Source organism: Platalea leucorodia, assembly GCF_965183815.1.
Source record: "Platalea leucorodia genome assembly, chromosome: 5".
Taxonomy (NCBI): domain Eukaryota; kingdom Metazoa; phylum Chordata; class Aves; order Pelecaniformes; family Threskiornithidae; genus Platalea; species Platalea leucorodia.
In genome coordinates this window covers 44,602,512-44,625,319 of record NC_138827.1, presented here as the reverse complement: position 1 = coordinate 44,625,319, position 22,808 = coordinate 44,602,512, and the positions used below count along the sequence as shown (strand labels likewise).

The following is a 22,808-nucleotide window of genomic DNA, read 5'->3' as shown; positions in this document are numbered from 1 at the left end:
ATTACTGGAGATTTGTTATGCAGATATTATTTGGAATAAAACTAAGCTGTGGATTATTAAATATTTCTAGTTTTGGACACCTGAGAATAGTTGGAGTCAAACATTAAACAGGATGGCAACTCTATAGGCCACATTATAGCCTGGCAAAGCTAAGCACTTTTCAAAAAGTAGGAATGCTGGTTGTGCCACTAGCATTGCAGCTGCCTTGGCTCTGAAAGTCTAAATGTTGTAACTAGCTGAAGCAGACCACACCTTTCTTACTCAGTAACTTTGACTTGTTTTGGAACACGTATCGTCACTTTGTTCCCTCTAGCAAAAAGAATTGCTTCATGATAACTCCTAAATTGTTCTGTGTGTTGTTGACTGAAGTCATTAAAGAAAAAAGAAAAAAATGAGCACCCTGTAACTCTGAAAATTAATACAGTCACAGGGGGAAACATCAAGAATATCAATTAAATCATGCAGAAGAAGATAATAATACTTTCCAAGTGGGACTGTTTGAGTTCTTCCCATTCAGTGGTATATGTTGCAGTGAAGTGTAATGGGTACTTCCAGAATAGTCCTTATAGGTCGATATCTTTAAACATAGCTGTCTCATGTAGACTCCTTAAAGGTTAAGTAATTTAGCTTTGAGAACCTTTGGAGTATACTGGTGGTTTTACTTGCTGTTGAAGCCTGATAGAAGTATTTACATGATCTTTTATACAAGTATACTTTAAAATTAGTTTTTATTGAAGACTAAGTACTATTCAAATCACCAGAGTCATTGAATTAAATACATGTTTAAAAGCTGTATGAAACCAATGCCTAAGATATGGTTCCGCGCCCCCCCCCCCCCCCCCCCATTTACCTACACAGAACAGTTCTTCGAGTTGTTGGGGTAGTCTTATTGAGTAAAGTTCTTGGTCCCTGCTATATTTTTGAAAGCCAGTGGAAATGCAGAACATCTGCATTATGTTCAGGTCCCTTTATTGCTGCAGAAGACTGTCTTGCAGAATTGCTTCTGACATTATATTTTTTTAAAAAAATACATAAATGATAATCAAAAAGATATTACATACTAATGTGCTCCGTATGTATACTTTGTCAGTTTTCAAACGAAGTGAGCTTGTTTTATTTGCATTTTGTCAGCATATGCATTCTGCATCCTGCTGTAACTTTGGGGAGATAACTTTCAAAGACATGAATGTCTTTGGTAAACTCTTGGCATCTCTTCTGCATATTCTAAGTAATATTGCTCATCAGATTGCACATTGCCTTGAGAGACAGAAGATGCTATCCAGAGAGCAGTACTTGTAAGAGATCACTTATTTCAAGCATACATTACTGCATTGATCCTAAGAGCTTTTCAAGAACACTGACATATAAATCTCTGGAAATCCTAACGCCCTGGTGCTCTTTTTGCTGAGAGAAGTAGTCAAAGTCAGAGATAACATTCAAATCTTAATGTCCTGTCGTCTTAAAAAAAAAAAAAAAAAAAAAAAAAAAAAAAAAAGTTCAATGCCCAGACTGGTTTGTCTTTGGGAGGTTTAATATGCTGCCGCTACCTGTGTTGCATGTTATGGTGCTGAAACATGGGTACTAGTTTAGGAAAGGAGGCATTTGCTGTGAGTCAATAACAGGCATCTGCAGTGTCTAAATATTGATGGAGTTTGATATCAGCAGTAAATACAATTATTTTGGGCTGCAAGTATTTTAGCACAAAGTTTTCAACATCATGTTCTGTCTTGTCTCTTTCTGTCGTCTGTCTTTGGCTATTTTAGTAAAGAATAATGAATGCGGGAGGCATAACATAGTCAAGTTGATGCGTGGTGCTTCTCTTTTTATGCTTGTTAGAGCCAAATTCAGCTTTTACTGATACAGCTTAGCCCTGAATGAAAAAATCATTTAAGTTTGATGAAAAGTACTGTGAGTATAAGGATGGTCTAAACAAAACAGTGTGAGGATACTGGGTTAAACTCTCTCTTCTGCTAGTAAAGCTCGTTGATGGAGGAACCTATCTAGCTGAAGTACCCTAAAAGCAATAAGTTGTTCATGACTGTTTAATTTGTTTTTCTTTGAAGTTTGGTTAAAAGTTTTGACAGTGGCAATTTCCTCCTTGAGATTTGTTTTGTGCTGAAGAAGGAGGAGGGGTAGAAGGAAAAGTGATTAATGGATGATGAGGCAGAGAAATTCCTGGGAAATGAAACAGTCATGAGAAAAGAAATATATGCAGAAACTGTACAAAAAGAAATGTGTGCAGAAACTGTACAAGTGAAGAACAAATTGGAAAGCAAAAGAAAATATGACTTTGTCTTTTCTTTATGCTGTGCGGTATGACTTCAGGCTGTGGTCCAGTTGCAGCCTGTGGTCCTCCTGAATTGGTTCATCTACTAAGTTTTAGGGGAGACAGGTTTTAGATAACCTTTCTTTGGATTAATCAGCAGATAGTAAAAGCCATTGAGAGAATGAACCCGTAAATGCATCTGCACCTATAAAGCCAGGAAAAATTTGGTCCAGATTTTGCATTTTACTGTAGAACAACATGATTCTGCTTAAATGTATTTGAGAAGTGATTAGATTGGTGTCTGTTTTTTGCCTAGGATGGGCATATGGAGTGATAATTATGTAACATTTTAACTTGTGTAAGGAATGTCATGAAAACTTTTATGCATGTATTTAATTTTAAGCATGCAGTTTGCCCTATTGACTTAAATGACAAACGGACCATTCATATGTATATTTGTAAGCATAAATTAAGGCTTTGTATATTTTCTTGAGAAGGATGGTGCAATCCAACCAATGTTTTCAATAGAAATAATTTTATATGTATTTTAATAAGAGTAAAAATTATTTTCTTTCTTTCTCAGCTGTTGGAATAACAGAGTGTGTTTGCTATCTTTCAATTTTTTTAATGGTATAAAGAGACTAAATGTGATAGATTCACAGCTTGGTGTTTTTAAAACTAGTTTTACCCTAAATGCTTCTGCTAATATAAACATTGGAACTTTAATCTCTAAAAGTGTGAAAGTATATTTCATATCAGAAGGATAAACTTTGTAAAAATAGAACACTAGAAGTCTTATACTCGAGATTCATTGCAGATTAAACTCAAAATCCTATCTGTGCAAGAATGTCACTGAGCATGTCCTGACTTCTTAAATAGCCGATTTCTTTATAAGGATGGATTAAAGCTTAGAAAACCTTAATTCTGAACTGAGGGACAGAACCGACAGGTCTTCTCCCTTCAAAGAAAGCAAAATATTGACTGGTGTTTTTTTTGAGCGGACACAATACTTACAAGTAACGTATGCAATGCAATAGCTTGGGCAAAGCTGTTTTTCAGCCTGGGAGTTCAAAGTTCAAATAGTAATTTTAAAAAGAGTTATTTGTATTTCTGGTTGGTGTCTGGTCCATACTTGCTTTGTGAAGCAATCCTGTAATATTTATTTTACACAGATTATAAGGAAAAGGATCTGAAGAGAATAACTTTATGGCCTGAAGTATATCTGTTAAAAAAAACTCTGCAGGGAGAAGTACAGCATTGGAGATATGTTTACTTAATTAGACATAGTGGGAAATGAGCTTCTGTGTGCTTCATATTTTGTTGAAATTGGATTGTGGTATCTTTTGACTAGGTTGTATCATTGTTATATGTGTTTGATTACTAAGCAGTGAAACAATATTCAGATGTTTGTGTATTGTGGTAATGATTGCATCTCATCTTCATAGTGAAAATTAGGGGATAGTGTAATATTGGCAGTTTAAATTTCCTTTTCAGTTAAGAATGAGGTGTACTGAACATGAGCCAGCAGTGTGCTCAGGTGGCCAAGAAGACCAAAGGCATCCTGGCTTGTATCAGGAATAGTGTGGCCAGCAGGAGGTGATAGTGCCCCTGTACTCAGCACTGGTGAGGCCGCACCTTGAGTCCTGTGTTCAGTTTTGGGCCCCTCACTACAAGAAGGACATCGAGGTGCTGGAGCGTGTCCAAAGAAGGGCAAGGAGGCTGGTGAAGGGTCTAGAGCACAAGTCTTATGAGGAGCGGCTGAGGGAGCTGGGGCTGTTTAGCCTGGAGAAGAGGAGGCTGAGGGGAGACCTTATTGCTCTCTCCAACTACCTGAAAGGAGGTTGTAGTGAGGTGGGGGTCGGTCTCTTCCCCCAAGTAACAAGTGATAGGATGAGAGGAAACGGCCTCAAGCTGCACCAGGGGAAGTTTACATTAGATATTAGGAAAGACATCTTCACCAAAAGGGTAGTCAGGTATTGGAAGAGGCTGCCCAGGGAAGTGGTTGAGTCCCCATCCCTGGAGGTATTTAAAAGAAGGGTAGACGTGGTGCTCGAGGACATGGTTTAGTGGTGGACTTGGCAGTGCTAGGCTAACGGTTGGACTCAATGATCTTAAGGGTCTTTTCCAACCTTAATGATTCTATGATTCTGTGATTAGACTGGGAGATATTTCAACAAATTCTGACACAGTGTGCTCTGTTCTATGCAAGTCACTCTGATTTCCATTTCAGTGCCACTCCAACCATATGCCCAGCCAAAAGCAAAATCTGGCCCAAATGCAAATGCTGGGATATCCCAACCTGCAGTTAATTCTTTGCCAAGCATGTAGTTGTTATAGATAAAACTACTCTCTCCAACTGAGAACTTGAAGCATGTCTCTCATGTTCTTGTCTTATGAACTCTCCAGGCAGTCATTGGTAGTCCTGATTGACTGTTGTCTTTCTCGTTCAGCCCAGTATAGAGAATACCCAATTTTGTGGATAAGAACAGATAACCTTCCGCAACGTGAAGCCCAGTGCTGAAAAGCTGGCATTCAAGAATTTATTTCTCCATTGCAGCAATGGGGGCAGCTACCTGTGAATCTGGCTGTAGCTCTGGTGGCCTATTACTAACTAGCTATCAATGTCATTGTTGAGAACAAGAATTTATCTTGGTTTTAAGCCACAGAAAAAGGTCTACCAAAAATAAAAAGCTGGTATTAAACAAGCCCCCAGTATTTAGTTTTCTCATGAGAAATGAGGAGCTGACTGATGTCACTAATAGTATCTCCTGTTATGACTATCTTCATCAAGATGGATTAGACCAAGGTAGCATTTTTTCCTTTAGTAAAGGGAGTTTCTGTGTGTAGAATCAAGAAATATCATCAATAGGTGTTTTTCTGAGACATTCAGTAGTGTTACATAATTATTTTTCCTGTCAATAAAATGTAGGAGTGAATAGCAATCCCCTTTTAATAGTGCTTGTATTTCCTTTCAGACTGAGTAGAGCAAACTATTACAGGCCATTTGTTTCTGCATCTTCCCTCAGGACTTTGCTCAGGGTCCCACAGGCTTATTTCTTTCTCTGTTAAATATCTGTGGAAAAGCTTCTGGGGGAGTTGATGTGACAGCATGGACTGAAGTACTAGAGTATACATAAGACATTCCTTTCAGCTTTAGATACTGTTTACATTGAACATAACCGTGGGTTTTAATGGCTGGTCAAAATGAATGTGTACATGAAGGAGCAGCTGACTGTAAATTAAATTGGGGAAAGCCTGAAGAAATACTGGAGGAAAGAGAAATGCTTCACAAAACTTCCTCTAGTGAAAAGTTTGTTGTTTGACAACTTTGAGGTCTTTCCTACTGCTTACTGGTATGGGATAACCTAATAAGGTTTGTAGTAGTAAAACATCCATCACGTCCTGTAACTGACCAGGAGACTTGCTGTGTGCAGACTAACCAGAATGACCTGCTCATTTATGTCCTTTTGATTTAGTTTCTGCAATTTGCTATTATAGATAAAAATGCAGCCCATGGCTTAAAAAATGCAGCCTATATGGCTTAAAAAAAAAAAAAAGTTACCATTTTAGAAACTGGAAAGAACTCAAACGTCTATTTCTGTTGGAAGTAAAGGGTGTCTAATAATTAACACTCAGAACAAAGTATATATAGTTTTGCGTGTTTTCCCTAGAGATAATTTTGTAGTGTTTGTGGAGCATTAGATTTGCTCAGTAGCTAAAGATTTTTCTACACAGTAATGTATTAAGCTACAGAACCGAAAATGAGCTTTGCTTATACATACAATACATATGCTTAACTTTTTGGGGGAGTTTATTGGGCTTTCGATGCTTTTTCCTTCCCTATGCAGCATCTAAACACTTTGTTCAAGGTGCGTATAAAGTATACAGTGCGTGTCTCTAGGAATCTGTGTGAACCAGGTGAATCTCAGGTAAGAACTGGTTTAACAGGGCAGCTAGGAGCATGCTTGCTGCAAAAGGAAGACTCCTTAGCAGGATAGAGGCAATACTGCTTGCTGACATGCTATATCATTCTGAATGTTCTGGAGTCCTTCAAGGACTTGGATTGCAGCTGTAACCTGAGCAGCTCTTAGTATTGACAGATGTGTTTTGACCTGTTTTACATCATGTGGGTGGGACAGTGTTGGGGTTTGAGACCAGAGTCAGTGAATTTCTTTGTGGTCACCACGTTCTTAGGAGCAGTTAATGGGACGGCTTCCTCTGGGTGGACCTCAGCAACAGTGAATTCAGAGATACACTGAATTGTGTGACCTAATTTGTGAGATCAAATTAATTTATCTCACATATTTATTAAAAATGCATATTATATTCAAGACCTTTTCTTTTTTTACTACAGCGCCAATGCTGTGTGCTGAGCTATTGTTGCTTCCCAAATTCATCTTTGTTGTGATACAAGAAAGAACATGTCTAATGTTTTGCACCAAGAAATTTTCCACTAATGCATTTCTGGAAGGCAAAGCAGGGTTTTGTCTTCCAATGAAGCATTTCAAATGCAGTTTAATGATTTTTATTTGGGTTGTTATATTTTAAATTAAAATTATTTTTACATTCCTGTTGGGGAGAGGTATTTTGAAAGGTGCCTGTCCCTTTGGCATCTCAGCAGTGAGCTAACATTCAGAGAAGACTATAGCCTTTAGCCTTTTCTTTTAATTAAACATCAGAAGACCCAGATGCCAAAGGGTGAAATACATTTATTCTGTCAAACTCTTTCATCCTTGTCTGGTTGGATTGCAAGATTAGTTTGTAGTTGAGTAATTTAGGCTCTTTTGTCTTATTGGATGTATTTTTGGGACTGTCTCTATATCTTGAGCAACTATCATTTTATTTTTCTTTTAGAGAAATAATGGTGTTTAGTACATGCCCAACATGTATTAGCATGATTTTTAAGGTGAGGTGCGTTAAAAGTCCTACAGTATCTTTCTCTTTTTCTGCATACAAACGCTCTCAACATGGACTGTTCTAAGCAAAATGGCACTGTTTACAGATAAATACAAGGGAGCTGGCAGGCGGAAAAAAGGAAAAGATTAAGGTGAAAGTGGACAAAATGGGCATACAAGTGTGATCAATAAAACAAAAAATACACTGTTTTGTGTTTTTCACACGCACACAAAAAATAGCACAGCACTATTTAAAAAAAAAAAAAAGGACAAAAAAGAAAAAGTCACGTGCAGAAATCATACGGCCCAAAGTTGCCTTTAGTTACCATGGCGTGTAGAAGGGAATTGCATTGTATCTTGCTGAAGTTTATTTGGACTTATAAATCTCTTATTCATCTTCAAGAGGAGTGTTGCATTTACCCATCTGTTTTTATATCTGATTTTAATCTTCAGTGTACTGTTATTCTCAGAAGGCAAAACAAAGATAATAAGGCAATGAATGATTAAAAATAGTCAAAAGTTACTGAATTTTAACAGTACTCTAAAGCATATGGTTTCTTTTCTTGTGGCTCACTCATTTAACTAAATCAGTATTTGATCACTACTTCAAAGTAATTCTCACGCAAAGAATTTGGGAAACATTGTAAAACTGAAAGCAACCATCCCATGGGAGAAAGAAGACTGCTGAAAATTCACAGAAGAGAAGCTCCCAGAACTGCCTCTGCCTTCTGCCTGAGGAAGGTTTTACAGCTTGGTAAAAGGGGCCAGAGGCAAGAGCCTGAGAAACCGATGCTGCTGTTCAGGAGAGTGTTTAATCTGCTCACCTCTCTGAGCTTCCCAGAGCAGAGAACAATGAGGCTGAGTTAGGCTGCAGGCCAAGCTAGCCCAGGATCCCTTCTTCAGCAGCAGCCTATTAAATGGATGCTTAAGGATAGAATATGGGATAAGATGTTGTGGCACTTCTCCCAGTACCTTGTGCTTTTGTTTCTTAGCTCTTAATTTTTCTTCCATGTATTTTCATTGCCACTTTTTGAACCAATCTGAAATCTTGGCATTCACAACATCCTTTAACGGTTACTTTCATAATTAGTTGTGTGAATAAAGTACTTCTGTTTGTTTTAAGCCTGCTGCCTATTACTTTGACGCCTCCTATTTTTGGACTCAAGAAAGTGAATAATAAATGAAGAAATAATTAATACTTTTTCTCTGCTCACTGTCTCTATGCCAGTCATGAGTTTTCTCTGTCATATTCTCTCCAGTCATCTCTCTTCTAGCCTGAAGAGCCATTATCTGCTTAATTCTTCTGATACAGAAGCTTTTCTGTACGTCTGACCATCCTGTTTGCTTGTCTGCGTACTTCTAGGTCCAAGAGTGGTCGGTCTTTCTGGTTCTGTGGTCTGCGCTGAGAAATTTCTTAGCATTGGTACACAGCAGAATTAGATTATGATCTTAAAGAACTGATTTTAAAGAATACTTAGCAATTACTCAGAGATCTGCAGTCTGTATGGTGGTAGCTGTTTTAGAGTCTATCATTGTCTATGAATATTCAACCAATATGTTACTTTGCATTTGTTAAGTTACATCTTACATGAAGGTATGACCAAATGACCTCCAAAGGTTCCTCCAGCCAAAGTTATTCTGTGATTTGTAAGCCTATTGTACAGGCATTTCAGTTCATGAAATCTTCCTTCAATTCTTTGCAAGTAGTGTTCTTTTTAAAGAAATAATTTTGTACCTTCTACAAGACTTAATCCACTTTTACTCCCATTTCAATACTGCTTATTAATTTTTTGAACAACGTAAGTCCAAGCACAGATTCCTTTGGGTGACCCTTTTAGGAACAACCTTCTGTTGGAAAAAATCCTACTGTTTCAACCTTTTACTTCCTGTCCTTTTTCTGCTTATTTATCTGGGGGGAACTTTGCCTCTCATGTCATGAAAACTGGAAGAGAGCCTCATAGCGAGTCCTGTTAAAATTATTTTGCTAATCCGTATTAATATATAATCTTGATCCTCATGTTCATTGTCTACTTCAAAGAACTCTAAACAATGTCCCCAATTTTCCTTTAAAAAGTATTTTTGGTCTTTACATCATATTTATTCATATATTTGCAAATTCTGTTTTTGTAGTAGGCTTTACCAATCTGCCTCGTACAAACATCAGATATCTGTGTTGGGACATCTACCGATTACAACCGAGTTGCTTTAAAACATTGCTTTCACACTTAACCTCTTGTTTCTATGGTACTGAGACTGTTCTAAGACATAGGTTGCAGATCGCAATGAAACAACTCAGCAATTTCATATTTGAGTTTATTTAGTACTTAGTCTTTCCAAGTAGTGACAGTATAAAAATTGATCTGATTGGGTTTTCAGTAGAATCAATTCATTCAACAAAAAAAGGTAAGGTACCTTTATAAAGGATTCCGAGAAAGCACTTGAGTTCAGGCCTCGTTGCTGCTCTTGCTGATCTGGAAATAAATAGAAGACATGTTCAATTTTGTACTTTTCTTAATTCACATTTCTTAAACTTTATTGTGTAAGCAGGAATTAAACAGTAACTTCATTATCTGATACCTTGAAAACGTGCCTCAGTTCCACTAACCTTAGATGTTACTCTTTAACCAGCCCATTTGGAATAGGAGATGTGGGGAGAGGAGAGAGCATGAGGCACTATGTCTTTTAGTTCAGATGATAAAGCAGCATGTTTACTGTTCTTGGGTTTTTTTTTTTTCTCCTTAATTAGGTTTGACAGCAACAAATTGCATGAAATATGATACAACAACAAAAGCTGCATGTACAGAGCACAGCTTTCCTTCCAGAGTAACATCTCACCCCTGTCAGTAGCAGTTGTCTGGCAGTAAGCATTTTAGTACAGTGCAATTCACTTAATGCCACTACATCTTCTACTATTTAAATCTTGGGTTTGTTGTTTGTTTGTTTTTCTTCTCTGTAAGACCCTACCAGTTGCCTTATAGTTTTTCCCCTCCCCCTTTTTTTTTCTTGATCCTGGGGAGAAGAGAGGTTAAATAGGGAGAAAGGCTAAAAAGGAAAAGAGTATGAGACTTAATGATGGAGACTTAAAACTTTGACTGCTGTTGTGCATTGTGTGCTGGTTTTGATGTTTGTCCATTTCTGGTGGTATTGATTTAAATCCTGTAATTGTACATCACTCTGCACGTGGCTCAGGCATCTGAGAAACATGGAATGATCAGCTAAGCTCGAAGAGCTGATGCTGGGATTTAAGTGCATAAGGGGTATTTGTCAGGGAAGTATTTTTGGGAGAAAGAACCAACTCTGGGTGTTCTGCTGGTGTCAGTTTGAACTCTGGTGATTCTTTGATGTAACTACAGGCTGCTGCCACAAGGTGTGGTGCTTTTTCCCACCTGGTGGGAAAAAAAACCCCTGCCCTTTTGTTTGAATCTAACCATCATCTGGTCACAGAGCTAAGTTGCTTCAATGAGATAATGCAAAACTGGTCAGGTGGTGGTGGCAGCGACAGGGAAATAAGTGATTTTCTTCCTGATGGGGTTACTGAACGAGCTCAGTCCTGAGGCTGCACAGTTAGTTGGGGTGCAAGAGAATACACTCATCTTGGGTTAGACGGAACATCAACCCATATCCTTTATTGCTTTCAGGTATGGCTTATGTCCTAACAAATTACCTACTGTTTGCTGGAGTATATAATCAATGTTCAGACTGGAAACAGAAAATAGAAGGAGAACCTTCGCTATTGGGAAGATGAATATGTGAGGGTTTTCTTGGGCGGAGGGAAAGAAACCAAGAGGTTTTAAGATGGAGCCTGATTATTATGGCAGGACTGACATCTTGACAAGGGACTGGACTTGATTCCCATCTTTATTGCCTATGATAATTTACCAATAACCTTGATTTTGCAACAAAGATCAAGGGATCATGGATGATTTTATTGTATGTTTTCATTTTTATCTTTAAAACAACACCCTTTCACTGCTTATTATTTATTCATCATGTGATCCATCTTCAAGTTAAGGACTTATTTTTATGTAAACATAGAAAATTAAGCTATTTAATTTTTTAAACAGTTTTTAAAATTTTTGCTAAAAGTTGAAAATATTTTTCTTTGATAAAAAGGGAGGGAGTTTGCAGAAACTTTAGTGCATCAGAGTAGTATATAATTTTTGATATGCCTGCGAGAAAAGAAAGGGTAACTTCTAAATGAAGACAGTGAGACCAGATAATATGTAAGATATATACATTTTTATACTTAGTGGATACTTAAAACGTGGTCTGAATGTCTGTGTATAGGTATGTTGACTGAATGAGGCTAGGGATACTACAAGTTCATGGAAAAGCTGGAGGTATCACTAAATACTATGCCTTTTGGATTTCCTAGAAGTTATTTTCATAGATTGCCAATGCTTCAAATGTGCAAAGCATACAGCATAAAAACAAAATCACAAGTAAGTATTATTTAGGGATAAACAATTTTAACTGCATTGCGGTAACAGTGAAATACGTACTCATCCTTTTTTACTTTTATAACTCAAATATTTTGTAATGAAAGCAAGTTTTTTGTTCTGTTTTCCCAAAGAAAATAAGTTATTTGCTGTAACCTATACAAAATCAGTAGGCATACTTTTTGAAAGCAGGTTTGTTTCAGTCAAAGCAACAGTGTCTTTTCATTCCTTAATATAATGCCATAATTCTTGGCAAAAGTCACCTACAGATGCTTCCATGCAAAGAAGGTCTATATCAGCCTGAATTTTTTTTGCATGTAGCTTAAGAACTGTCAGTTAAGAAGTAAAAGAGGTATCTGCTATACTCAGGGTAGAGGCCCCAGAAAAGAAAAATTGCTCGAAGAGGAAGATCACAAGAGTGTTCAACTTAAAAAGCTGAAGCATTATGTAGCATTATGAGGAGGGTGCGTGAAGGCAAGATTATTCCGTCATTTGCTGGACCGTTCCTGCTTCACCGTCATCAGCCACTTCCCTGTCACGTTATGTAATAATTTAAAACTCCTCTCTTGCCAGCAAATTTATTTCTTGCAAGTAGCAGAAATGGAGAGTAAGGTCTTTTATCTTAGCGCCAGATGCTATTAGTCAATACTGAGCACAAAAGAAATTGCATGAAAGGTAATTTAATTGTTGCAATGCTTCATGAATAAAATCTCAGCACGTTTTCAGCAATCCATGTTTTTGAATTTTGTTTGAGACCTGTAAAAGATTCTGGATGGCATAGGTGTGCGTTTTCATGGGTTATATTGTGCACAGTTACCATCTCGCTGTCCATGATTACTATTTTAGTGTACAGTATCTGTACCCAGATCTGAAGTGTACAGTATCTGTATCCAGATCTGAAGTTTACAGTGTAGTCAGCGGGATGACTAATTCCATTTATGCTGAACAGACTTGTTGAAAGGTAGGGCTGCCTCCTGTTGTGCCATGCTTTCAGGCACACTGCAGGTGAGATTTGACTATCGTATTCTTAGTGCAGTATATCTGTTTTGTAGAAAGGACAACATTTATGTTTTTTTATACTTAATCGACCAAGTTATCTTCAAAATTATTCAGTCTGTGAATGCTCAACAACAGAAGAATGCCTAGGTCCTGTACAAGCTTCATGACATTTCACAGTATTGAATTCAGTTTCCAAAGTGGGGCTCTTGTTCTCAAACCTTTTTTCCTCTTACTGCTTGCTGCAGAATCATCCCTGGGCAGGCAGAAGGTAGTACTAAAAGTATAGCTCAAAGTAATTACTTCTGTGAAATAATGGATTTTTATCTTCCAAGATTTGTCCCTGTTTTTTCAGAGCCTTATGCTGCACATAATCTACTACTGTCTGGACACACCTTTCTAGCTCATCTATAGGATCTGCCCAATGTAAGTTGTTAGCTCCTCAGGGCAGGTGCTTGTTTGAACAAATACACATTTTAGAATGCCATGCCTGTCTATGGCACCACATTAAAAGATGTGATAATTAACACTGGTTAATTTTCATACCATATGCTTTTATAAAAAGCAGCACCTCATGTACCACACGTTTTAATTCATATGCCAAAACTCTAGTTTGCTCAATTTTAAAGAACATAGTGAAGCTTCTTAGTTTTGAGGCAACATTATTTTTAAAATTTATATCCCCACTTCTCCTACTAGACTACATTGAAATGATGAGATTTCATTACTTTGTCAAAACAAATGAAAACTGTATTTTTGAAACCTGATTATGCTTTATTGTTTATTCACCTAATAAGACATTTAGCACTCAGCCATTTCTGACATTTGTTCAAAGTGCTGAGACTCTTCTCAGTCTAGACAATTCCAAAATCCCTTACTCTCACAAAGATAGCTGCCTGTGTCACTGCAGGTAAAGACTAGTTGCCTGAATAAGCATTTGAAGTTAAAATTGTATAAAACACGAGAGCTTGTCCTTAACACTTGTTTGGTGGAAGACGTGATGAAAGGGAAACCAAGGTCTGTCAGCGGAAGAAAAATAGTTTTCACTCTAATTTATCACAAAATGTATGTGGCTATGACTATTACAAAGTCAGTGACCTTCCTAACTCTCTTCCGCTTTCTTTCAGTGCAGTCCTGGAGAGAGTCCTCTTTTTTGAGAGAGGGCAAACTGCAGACATCAAAGTTTTAAATGCCAAGTACCTGGTTTTGAGTATAAATAATAAGACATGATGTTGGAATTGCACGTGAAATTTCCATTATTTTAAACATCCTTTCTTGCATTTGCAATCCACAGTTATCCATCTAGGGCATGTTCAGGTTTTCTAAATCAAGTGCTGAAGTTCCTGTGTCAAGCTTAAAAAATGGATTTTAAAAAAATTTGACAAGTGCAGCTGGGGCTAGTGGTACTTGATCTTTCTAGTACTTGGTACTTGACTTTCTGAAAATGGGATCCTTTTTTGCTGCAGTTACATATGGATGTATAAAACCAAATGTATGTATTTTAAGAGAAGTCTGAGTGTTTGAATGATACATAGGACAGCTTCTGAAAATGTTTGCTGTGCAAACAGGAACAAGTTGGCATTTGTATGTCAGTAGATTCTTTCCTTAGTGTACCTAACTAATTTGCAAATTGCTTTTGCTCTGTTGTAACATTTTGTCCCCTGACTTCCTAAAATCTTCGCAATTTCTTTTCCTTCTATTCTGTTTTGAGAAACAAAAAAGAAATTTAAACGTGAGGAGTGAATCTTTGAGAGTTGTGAGCAGAACCACCCTTAAGGGCATGAGACACACACGGTCATCAGTCATCTAAATAATGATAGGTTCATTCCTTTCCCAAAAGGCAGCCATTATGACTTTCTCTTCTTAATTTTAAAAACATGGCTGTTCAGAAGCATTTCTGCAGTGCCTGTTTTTTCTTGCACAGAGGCAAGCTTCCAGATTCCTTAAAATGAATGTCACGATGTGCCAAATGTCCCTGCTTAGGAGTTAAGTAAGAAAATGCCTTCTGTTGGAGTTATTTTTCTGAATAAAAAAATCAAGTTCTGAAAAGCCAGTTTGGATTCTGAATTTTCTTAGCTAAATTGCTTATTTCTGATCAAAATAAATGCTAGCGGTATTTATAGGAGCACTAAGCTGAGCATTAAGTTTGACCTTCACTTGGAAGATCTGAAAACTTAAAGCTGCTACTGAGAGGAGACTGTTGACCTCAGTGAGTGTCCATGTTCCCATGCTGCTAATTTTACTAATGCTGCTGTTATTGTCACTAAGCATAAAGAGAGAGTTATCCTCAAATATCTTAGCTCAAATGTTTTTTCAGCAAAGTCAAATACTGATGTTCAGAGCAGGGGGAGATGGCCATTTGTCTATGCATCATTCTTTAAGCAAAGCAAACTAATGTAAAAAAAAAAAAAAATCTGTGTAGAAATATTTCAGAAGTCGCACAATTTCAAAAATACAACCATGTAAATTGAATAACATAGCTAAAGTTGTTTATTTTCCTTGTAACGAACTCCTGCTATGATCTGCAATGTAGTTCCAAGTTTTGTGTGGATCTTATCTGGAAAATTGAGACACAGCTACTTATCAGGAGGCTTTTTGCTAATGATCAGATCTACAAAACCCGAAGAAGCAAAAGGACTTCCTGAGTTGTGGTGTTTTTCTGTTTCTGATAACAAGTTGTTGATCAGACTGTTAGCAGACAGATTTTTTCCTCCTACACATCTTCATTTTAGTTGATGGTTGACCATTTTTGCAGAGGTCTCTGCCAAGAATACAGCTTATACATGCAGCATTAAAGAGAAATGGTGGAAAAAATGAGTCTTTGAATAGTTATAGAAGATTTGACAGGTAGTAAAGGACTGGAGGGAACCCTGAATGCTGCTTCAAGAAGGTTTTTAAGGAGGTACAATGGTAGGAACAGTGCATTACAAATTTGTCATCTGAATTATGAGATAGTGAAGATTTTTGCCCATGCCCCCCCCGCCAGTGCTTGCGAGTTCTCTGTTCATGGAAGAAGGCCCTGCCAGTGCTGCTCTACTTACACACCTTTGTAAGCAGAAGCTTAAACAGTTAGTTGAGTAAGGCTCATGGTAACTGTTAAATGTTTTAATAATCAGCCTTCTGAACTTTTTTGACTTAAAATTGAGTCAAGCAGCAAACTCAGGCATTGTGGTTATGAAAAATATTGAGACTTTGTTGAGCAGTACTCAAAACAGCTAAAGAGAAGACAAACAAGTGAAATATTCAAAGCTGATTCTTAGACACCGTCAGCATTTCAGGCATCTTGCCTGAATGTAAGGCTTATGAGCAATATCTAAAATTAGAACTTTTAATTATGATGACATACAACAATAATGACTTAAAACTGGGAGAATTAAAAGTTCAATTAAAATATCTCCTTTGAGGTGTGTCTATTCATTGTATTCACAACTTATTGTATTAATTTTGTCCAATAGTAATTATTTAAATCATTGCCACTCTGAAGAGTGCACTTAAAAGACTGTGCTGGCATGTTCCATGTACGTGAGTTCTGTAATTTATGTCGTAAGTATTTGGCCTAAAAGTAAAAAAAAACCAAACCTATTTTCTTTCGTGTCATTAATAGACAGCCCTAGAAACTGAATGTAAGTGGTTTTTTGTAAATTATTGTGTAGTGTTGTTTTTTTTCTCATGTCTCCTCACCAGCTGAGAAGTCCTAGACAAGTTTTGCCTTTGGCAGAAACTGTAAAAAGCTATTGACTTCCACTGGTTGTGGAGACAGATGACACTGATTAGGAATTAAGAAGCAGCTGTCTTGATAAGTGCAAGAGAGGAGAATCCAATTTACTGTTAATGCTGCAACAAAATCATTAGGAACAGGAATTTTAAACACTGAAACTAGCAGAGGTGATTTGGAGAACATACAGAGAATGCCAAAGGACTTTGTTTTCATATAGTCCATGCTCAGAATAGACCTTCCCTTTAACTAGCTTTTAATAATATTAGTATTGGACCAAGATGTTGCCAAAAAAGGTGGCAACGCTGCTGGTTTTTTGTCTCATGGATGCTCAGATTGTGGATATAACTGTCCACCTGCTCTTCACACTGCTGTCCTTATCAACCCATCTGTTTTCCTTTTTCATTTTTTTATCACAACTCCTTGTTACTTTATCATCTGCAGTTGTGCTCCTTGATCTGAAACCTTCACTATCTAACTTCACCTTACCATGGTGTAAATACTAATGTTGGATTTCTTCACTTTTGTGTAAATACAAGGTCTTCTTTGCCTCTGTGCCTTTAGTTTGTGCTGTTAAAATGATTCGTGACACTGTGGGTCACTGTTCAGACATTTAATCCAATGGGACAATGAGATACTGCTGTGGGTTACTTTGCCCGCGTTTCCTGGTCGGAGGGTGAAGATGGCTGGAGATGCACCTACTCTGAGATTTGAGGTGGAGTATTTCTGGTCTTTGCTATGGAAGGCTCATCAATCGTTAAATATCAGTTTGTTCCTCAGCAGAGCCGCATTCCCTATTTTTGTAGCTACAAAAATATAAACCAAAAAGGTTTAAAGCAAGTTCAGAGTGTCCAAACAGACACCCCAAATGCTCTTTTGGTAAAAGAAAGGACAGAATTAGTGAGACTTCATGTCATTTCCTATAGGCAAATGCCATTGTGTTGAGATTCTGGAAGCATTAAGATGTGGTCTTGTCAGATAGTCTAACATTCTGTTTCAGATTCAAAGCCTCATGAAGTCAGGAGGCTTTCTTCCACTACATTAGTGGATTTTGGATCAGGTTATAAATATTTGGTGACTAGGCTGTTTTCCGTAGAGAAAAAGAAAGTCTTTCTTCAAGACTCATATTAAATAGGAATGGATGTTAAATACAGACAAAGCTGTTTTACGTCTTTGTGCTAATAGTATATAGTAGTATATCCACAAATTCACCTTTGAACCCTGGTCTCCTGTCATCTATGTCATTATTCTATATGTTAAAATGATCCCTGCCCAAAGCATAAACCATGTTCTGCGTTGTTTGGAAATAACAGATGCTGGAATCAATTTTGACAGATAGAGGTCATCATAGGGCATGCATTATGCATGTTGTTAGCAAAAAATAACATTTTTGAATCTCTGCATGAAACTCTGAGGGTTGCTCAGTGCTGTTCATAAATGCAGAGCTGCTGTAAGGAATACAAGTAGTTTATATGTTCTCATAATTTCATATATAATGGGTATTCTAACTTATTATGTACTGTGTTAATTCTAAAATATAGCCTTCTTCCTCGACTCATAACTATGAGATTAAATACTCAAATGTGTGGTATGGTTTATGAAAGGTTTTATGTTTCTGTAACGTTTACTTTGCAAACCCTGACTCTAGCATGCTTTCTGCTCTTCTCATAAGCTACGATTTAGATCATCAATTTGTGTTAGGTCTGTGGCCCAGAGCTTGGCTATGAAGACTTTCCTAGGAATCTGGGAGTTTTCCTGGTTTTCAAGTGAAGCAAATTTCAGCTATTTATTGCTGGAATAACTGGGTCAGTTTGCTTTTTGATTTCAAGGTTGGAAACTGCCAGGCTGGTTTTGCATCTTTAAATTGGGAAGTTTCCTGACAAAAGCTTTCAGTCATGTGGAAATCTAACCTCATGAAAGCCAGTGGGATTTTTGCCATTAATTATAATAATGCATGGCTGAAATACTGACCTTATCCTTTGTGTTGGAATTTTATCTGCTTCTAAACGTATTCATGAATAACATTTTTGCGCCAGATATGTTCCCAGAAGTTTTCTGCCGTTGTCAGATACTCTCAGTACTGCAGCTATGTACATCGAAATGGCAACGTCTCTAATGCTTATTATATCTCACATTTTAGTCATTAATGCATAATGTTTCTATACTGTTTCTATCACAAATAATCCATAATTACACTTAAACCATTTCAGGTTTCTGTAACATACTGTTTTTTTCTTGTCGGCATTATTATATTACAGCAAGTACTCAGGATTCTTAATGAGTATATTTGTGATGAATCCATGTGCCAATTAAGAATGAAATTTCAAGATCCACAAGGAAAATATTCTAGATCTTGTCTGTCTGAACTTCAGTAAAGCAGTTGGTATACTGCCTCAGAGGAATTGAAATGTTATGAGAGAAGCCTAAAAGAACTTGGCTCGTTTAGCCTAGCAAAATGAAGGTTAAAAGGGGTATGATTGCTCTGTATAACTACATTATGAAAATAAATGCAGACAAGGAAAAGAACTATTCAGACTGCTGCCTCTAGATGGATGTAAGTTGGCTGTGAACTAATTTACACTGAAAAGTAGAAGATTCTAAATGCTCAGAGAATAAAGTTCTAAAATGAACAATAGGAACAAACAAATTAGTTTTAGGATAAGCTTGCTGAACAGCTGAAAGATTGCATGAGCTGTTTCCTGTGATAACGATGGATAGGACTTGATCCATCACACCCCAGTGTACTTTGTATAGGTTAGGAGGTGAAGGGCTGACCAGATTCTGTCCAATTAATTGTACACCATCTCAATGTTAATCTGCTAAACTGTTCCTGAGCTACTATTATCAAATCTGTAATTACATGTTGATAAGAAAGTTGAGTATTCTGTTTGGAGCTCTTTGACTCTTTACCTCAGTTTATTAACTTTTCTGTACCCCGTTTATTTCTTCTATGCTTAATGGTGATATAAGGGAAGTTCTGTGAGAGGAACATTTATCCATGGAAAAATAGCTATTCCAGAATAGTTTGTGCTTGTTTCTGATAAATCCAAAGATTCCATTTAGTCTTATGTTCCTGGAAAAACTGATTTTAAAAAAATGTTTAAAATCCTGTAACAGGGACGGGTCCTTTTGATGATATTTTTATACAATGAGTAAAACACATTATTTGCACATTCATTGCTTTTATATGTCATCAGTACAGGCTGTCTATGCGTGTCTGGTATTGCTGATATTGAAATGAATATGTTCTCTGTGACTCAGACAATCCTGTTGTTGGAGGGAGAATTTACCTTCAGTTGTTATACGTTGAGGTACAAAGTACTTTTCAGAATCTGAGTCAAATCTAATGTGTGCCTAAATAATTAGCAGCAGAAGATAACTTCCCTTATTTATACATGCATCTTTGATCAGTGGCCTTGAAGCTAGCACACAGTATCATTACTCAAGTGGGTGAATGAAAGTAATACAGTAATTAATGAAATCACAATGTTCTGTATTATTGCAATGTATGGGAATCCTCGCCATGTATCCCTTTTATTCCAGGTGCTGGTTTATGTAGGTCTGGTGATAGTGCATCTACATTGTGCTAGGCAGTGTGTATTCATAGCAAAGACAATGCTGAGCACAAAGAACTCCTCAGCAGACCAAAGACAACAATTGGATAAAAATAGGTAGTAAAATTACAGTAGAAGAAAAAGATTTGTTGGTCACCATAATAGAGAGCAGCTGTAGCACATCAATGCTGTAGTTGTCACAGTTTCTCTAGGCATTATGGCAAAGAAGTTTTAAGAAGGGATCTGAAGCAAGATAATGAACTTCGTTAAGACTAAGACCGTAACCCAGAAGCCTATTTAAATGAATAGAATTATTTCTAGTGATGTCAAGAGGTGTTAGATCAAATCTTCCAACATTGTATCTGCCAAGGGAATTTTGTAATCAAAATTGCTGGAGGATTTTACAGAATTAAGCATATTGAATTATACAAAAGTATTCTAAGCATGATATGATTTAACATTATTAATTCTGTGTTGCCTTTTGAATAGTTCTGCTTGTTGACACAGCATGATTTTTTTCGCACGTTGTCTTGGCCTGGTTTTCAGAGATGCCAATAATCATAATTACCAGTGAAACAGAAATAAGAAGTCATTTTATATGTGTTTATGATTAATAATTTCAGAGGTATGTATCTTTAAAAAAGCCCAGGATTTGCGCTGAAAAGTGCATGAGAGTATTTCTTGATTATCTTCTGATGAGATCAATACAAAGGTGATGTTTTAGGTATATTGTATCTGCACACTAAAAATGTGATTAACTAAATCACCTGATAGAAGGTTTCGTAATGTGAATATTTTTGTGCATTTGTTTCTATTTCCAAGTATGTCTCTGAGTGCATGCTTAGTTTGTTTATTACATATGCAGAGCTATCACTTATATTGTGATGAGGGAGTTTCCTTCCATTAGGACAAAGTTGTAAGCTTTGAGTAGATACTTGTATGCAGCATTGTTTCTATTTGCCATGTGATAGATGCAATATTTGTTGATGCTGAATCAGTATTTGAAAGCATGACAGCCTTCAGTTGAGAACTAAAGCGAAGTCTAGTATTTACCTAAGTGGAATTACTAATAATTAGGTGCTCATTTTAAGTATGCCAGATAACTTGAAAAGATAAGAAAAGTTATGGTGACATTGGGTTGAGTAACATAAGAGTTGTTATTACTTTGCTTAATGTTTCATCAGCACTTTGGATTAGTATTTATTCTTAAATATAAGACTAGTAATTATTGAAGGTGCTCTCTTTCATGTTTCATACAATTTAGAGGAGATCATGAATACTTGTGTTTCTTGCCACCTAAATTACAGTAGCGATCTTAAAACAGAAATAGGTCTTTTGTAGGCCTGCTGATCCTTTGTTGTTAGAATGAAGTTAATCATGACTCTCCAGCAAGAAACTGGTTAAATATGGCAGCCCAGCTACCTTAACTTCACATGCTTTCACTCTTATTTGTATTTATTAATATACATTCTTACAAAATCTTACTTAACAAAAAACGTTGTGGTTAAGATTATAAATGGATATGCCCACTTAATTGTTGCAATTTTAACATCCCATGTGCAGTGAAAAACAGGGAAATTATTATATCAAGTTTTATTTAAAGATAGAGGGAGAGTCATTAAAAATAGGTCTGTTCTGTTAAAACGATGGTTTCTTTTGCAGTACAAAGAGTGGGGAAAAAATGCTTTTCTAAAAGCTTTTAAGTCTTTACTATGTTTGTTATGGAGTGGGTGGTACTTCACTTGATTTCAAGTTTTCTTATAACATCACAGCACGCTCTTTTAGTGTAATACACTAGCTGTCCATAATGCTTTAAGGTTTTGGGTTTTTGTTTTTGGTTTTTCGTTTTGTTTTTTTTAAATACCATTGTAGTTATAAGAACATGGAGTTACAGTACCCACAGTTTTATCTTCTGGATGAAATCCTGTATTCTGCCCCCCATTTGATATGTGCTTCTGGAGGGTTCTTGAACTGTAGTTATAAACAGTGATTTAGTTCTTTGTACAGGCAGAGAGACTAATCTTTGGGGAAAATATTTTGTGTCTCAAGAAGTGGATTGCTCCCTTTAAAAAACAAAACAAAACAAAACAAAAAACCCAAAAAACCCCATAGATCAGCTGTCTAGATGCAGCCAGTATTGATGTGGAAGGACTAGTGCACAGCTAGAGTTCTTGTCTTGAAAATGAAACCTTAAATTGATCCAGGCTTTGCTATGTCTATCCAAAAATATTGTCAAAACCTGAAAGTCTGGGGGGGGGGGGGGGGGGGGGGAAGCTTACAAGAAGCCTAGAAGGATTGTCATCCTTACTGTCTTGGACATGTTCACATCAGCAGTAGGCTTTTTGGTAATACTGATCTAAAATTGATGAGATTATCCATTTTGGTGTCTTTAATATTAGTTCGTCACCATTTTTGCCTTGGAACTACAAAGATAGCCTTGATATTTGAACCTTATGCAGAGCCAGTTTTCCTCCACATGTAGAGGAAAGAGCCTCCATAGACATGAAATCAACTTTACCCCAAGAAGAAGAGAGTACAAAGATGTTTTTTCAACATAGTTCTTTTCTATTAGGTTGTACATGGTATAATACTAAGGCATTGCCTTAGTGCCTTAGTCAGGTACCTGTTGAAGACATAGTGTCTCTTTGTTGATTGATTGCTTATGTGGTCTTCAGATTTTATAAATTGTCATTAACTAAAACTATATGCTGACTTATGTTTTGTTTGGTTGTGGTTTTTTTGTTTGTTTGTTCAGGTTTACCAAAAATGCAAGTCATTCGAAACTACAATGGAATACCACAGCCAGCGACACAAGATGGTCCACCATTGCATATCCAGATTGGGGACACTATTGAACTAATTAGAGGAGACGCACATAGCTTATTTTGGCAGGTATTGTATCATTTAGCAAGTGGCTATATTCTATTAGTCCCAGATATTAAA

At 36.8% G+C, this 22,808-nt stretch overlaps 1 protein-coding gene across 2 annotated transcripts in view; it reads left to right on the top strand.

The window, feature by feature from the left end:
* VAV3 (vav guanine nucleotide exchange factor 3) overlaps positions 1-22,808 on the top strand; it is a 180,291-nt gene that overhangs the window by 120,500 nt on the left and 36,983 nt on the right. For both annotated transcript variants that reach the window (XM_082311703.1, XM_082311702.1), the window contains exon 20: positions 22,621-22,757. In XM_082311703.1, the coding sequence (XP_082167829.1) occupies positions 22,621-22,757 (137 nt within the window). The remainder of the gene's footprint in view (positions 1-22,620; positions 22,758-22,808) is intronic.